Source organism: Trichomycterus rosablanca, chromosome 10 (assembly GCF_030014385.1).
Source record: "Trichomycterus rosablanca isolate fTriRos1 chromosome 10, fTriRos1.hap1, whole genome shotgun sequence".
Classification (NCBI taxonomy): domain Eukaryota; kingdom Metazoa; phylum Chordata; class Actinopteri; order Siluriformes; family Trichomycteridae; genus Trichomycterus; species Trichomycterus rosablanca.
In genome coordinates this window covers 3229235-3231543 of record NC_085997.1, presented here as the reverse complement: position 1 = coordinate 3231543, position 2309 = coordinate 3229235, and the positions used below count along the sequence as shown (strand labels likewise).

Genomic DNA, 2309 nt, shown 5'->3' with positions numbered 1-2309 from the left:
GACAGGCACCAGCAACCCCCCCCCCCTCCCCGCGACCCTAATTGGATAGGTGGTTAAGAATGTGAGTGAGTGAGCGTTTAATGTTGTAAATTGTACATCTGGACAGTGGTCAGCATTGGACAGTGGTAGCCTAGTGGGGTTAGGGTTAGCTCTGCCACGGAGCCAGCGTTGGGCCCTTGAGCAAGTCTCTTAACCCACTCAGCACCAGGGGCATCGTACACTGACTGACGCTTACAATATATAAGATTATCCAATCTGGAGCAGTTACATGTGAAAGCCAGGACTGTACGGCTACAGGGTCACTGACCTTCTACCTTTTTTAAAAGGTCATCCTGTTACCATCACTAAACCTGACTTGAATCTTGTTATGTTGCCCTGTTTTAGAGCATCAAAATGAATTCGGGCATCGTGCGCTACTCCAACGTCCAGCACGACGACGGCTGCTGCACCAAGAAGAGACGCTTCATGCGCAAGGACGGCAGCTGCAGCACGGCGTTCCGTCGCGTCCCCGGAGAGTGGCTTCCGTACATGGCGGACATCTTCACCACCCTGGTGGAAATCCGCTGGAGGGTGATGCTCTTGGCGTTCGCGCTGTCCTACATCCTTTCCTGGCTCTTCTTCGGGACCCTGTTCTGGATAATAGCGCTGGCGCACAGCGACACGACGGAACCGAGCAACGAGCCGTGCGTGTACGAGGTACGAAGCTTCACGGCGGCGTTCCTGTTCTCGCTCGAGACGCAGACCACCATCGGGTACGGGGCGCGAGGCATGTCTGAGAGCTGCACGATCGCCATCGTGGTCGTTACCATCCAGGACATCATCAGCGTCCTCATCGACACCGTCGTGATCGGGATCATCGTCGCCAAGATGGCATCCGCGAGGAAGAGAGCGCAGACCGTCGGGTTCAGCAACAGCGCCGTGATCAACGTCCGTAACGGTCATCTGTGCCTGTCCTGGCGGGTGGGAGACTTCCGTCGAAACCACATGGTGGAAGGAACCACACACGCCCAGCTGGTCAGACACGCCGTCCATTCCACCGGCAAGGCCGACATGACCTATCATGACCTCGAGATCCAAAACAGCCACGTAATTCTGGCCACTCCGGTCACCGTCATCCACCGGATCACCCCCAGCAGCCCTCTGTACAGGACCAGCCCACGGGAGCTGAGAAAAGAGAGCTTCGACCTGCTGGTGTCTTTTACCTACACGGACGACTGCAGCGGGATCCTTCACCAGTCCCGGACCTCCTACACTCCCGGGGAAATCCTGTGGGGTCAGTGCTTTCAGGACATGCTCCGAATTTCCCAGAAGTCTTACAGCGTAGATTATGCCCTCTTTCACCAAACGGTTAAAGTACCGATGTTAGAAATGAGCGCAGAGGATTACGAGCGAGACAAGCACTGTCCGAACCATGAACACAGCACACAAGCGACCGGTCCTCCCACAGGGGCGCCAAACCCGGGCGCAGTTATAGATCAGAAATGTACAATAATCAGGAATATTATTCACGAGGAACAGTTGTAGCACAGATTTCCGAGGACTTTAAAGCAGCGCTCCCTAACCTTTTTTGCACCACGGACCAGTTTCGTATAAGCTATAATTTCACGGACTGGCAAGGGTGGAGGGATTTAATATAGAATAATTATAGAACGGAAAATCAGCCTAAATCCTGAGCTTTTTTGCTGCAACGAGATGCTGCTCCCACCTAGTGGTGATTGGAGATAATAACACCCGAAGAGTATTGGAAATGTAATTGGTCTTGTGCTCTTGTAGATCTCTAATTATTTATTCTTTTTGTTCGGCCCGGTAATAAATTACCCATGGACCGGTACTGGTCCACGGCCCGGTGGTTGGTTACATTTAAGAGGTCATGTAGGGAACTGTAGGGTTGTTAATAGAAATAGTAGTAAAATATAATAATAATAATAATAATAATAATAATAATAATAATAATAATAATAATATTAATATCAGTAATAATAAAAATAATGATATAAATAGTAGAAAAAACTATAATAAAAATAATAATAATAATATCTGTAATAGTAAAAAATAATAATAGTAATAATAACAATAATATAAATAGTAGTAAAATAATAATAATAATAAAAATAATATCAGTAATAATAATAATAAAAATAATAATAACAATATAATTAGTAGTAAAATAGTAAAAATAATAATAAAAATAATAATATAAATAGTAGAAAAATAATAATAATAATATCAGTAATAGTAATACTACTAATAATTTAAAAAATATTTTAGTAATAATGTTTCTGTTTTTAATTAGAAATGAATTAGATCTC

The 2309-nt window shown here is 45.1% G+C and overlaps 1 protein-coding gene across 1 annotated transcript; it reads left to right on the top strand.

The window, feature by feature from the left end:
* Positions 1 to 393: 393 nt before the first annotated feature.
* kcnj16a (potassium inwardly rectifying channel subfamily J member 16a) lies at positions 394 to 1524 on the top strand. The gene has a single exon (XM_063003392.1). The coding sequence runs from the start codon at positions 394 to 396 to the stop codon at positions 1522 to 1524; it is 1131 nt and encodes a 376-aa protein (XP_062859462.1).
* Positions 1525 to 2309: the final 785 nt, after the last annotated feature.

Excerpts from the sequence above, each read along its gene's own strand:
- kcnj16a (XM_063003392.1), top strand. The coding sequence starts at position 394 with ATGAATTCGGGCATCGTGCGCTACTCCAACGTCCAGCACGACGACGGC.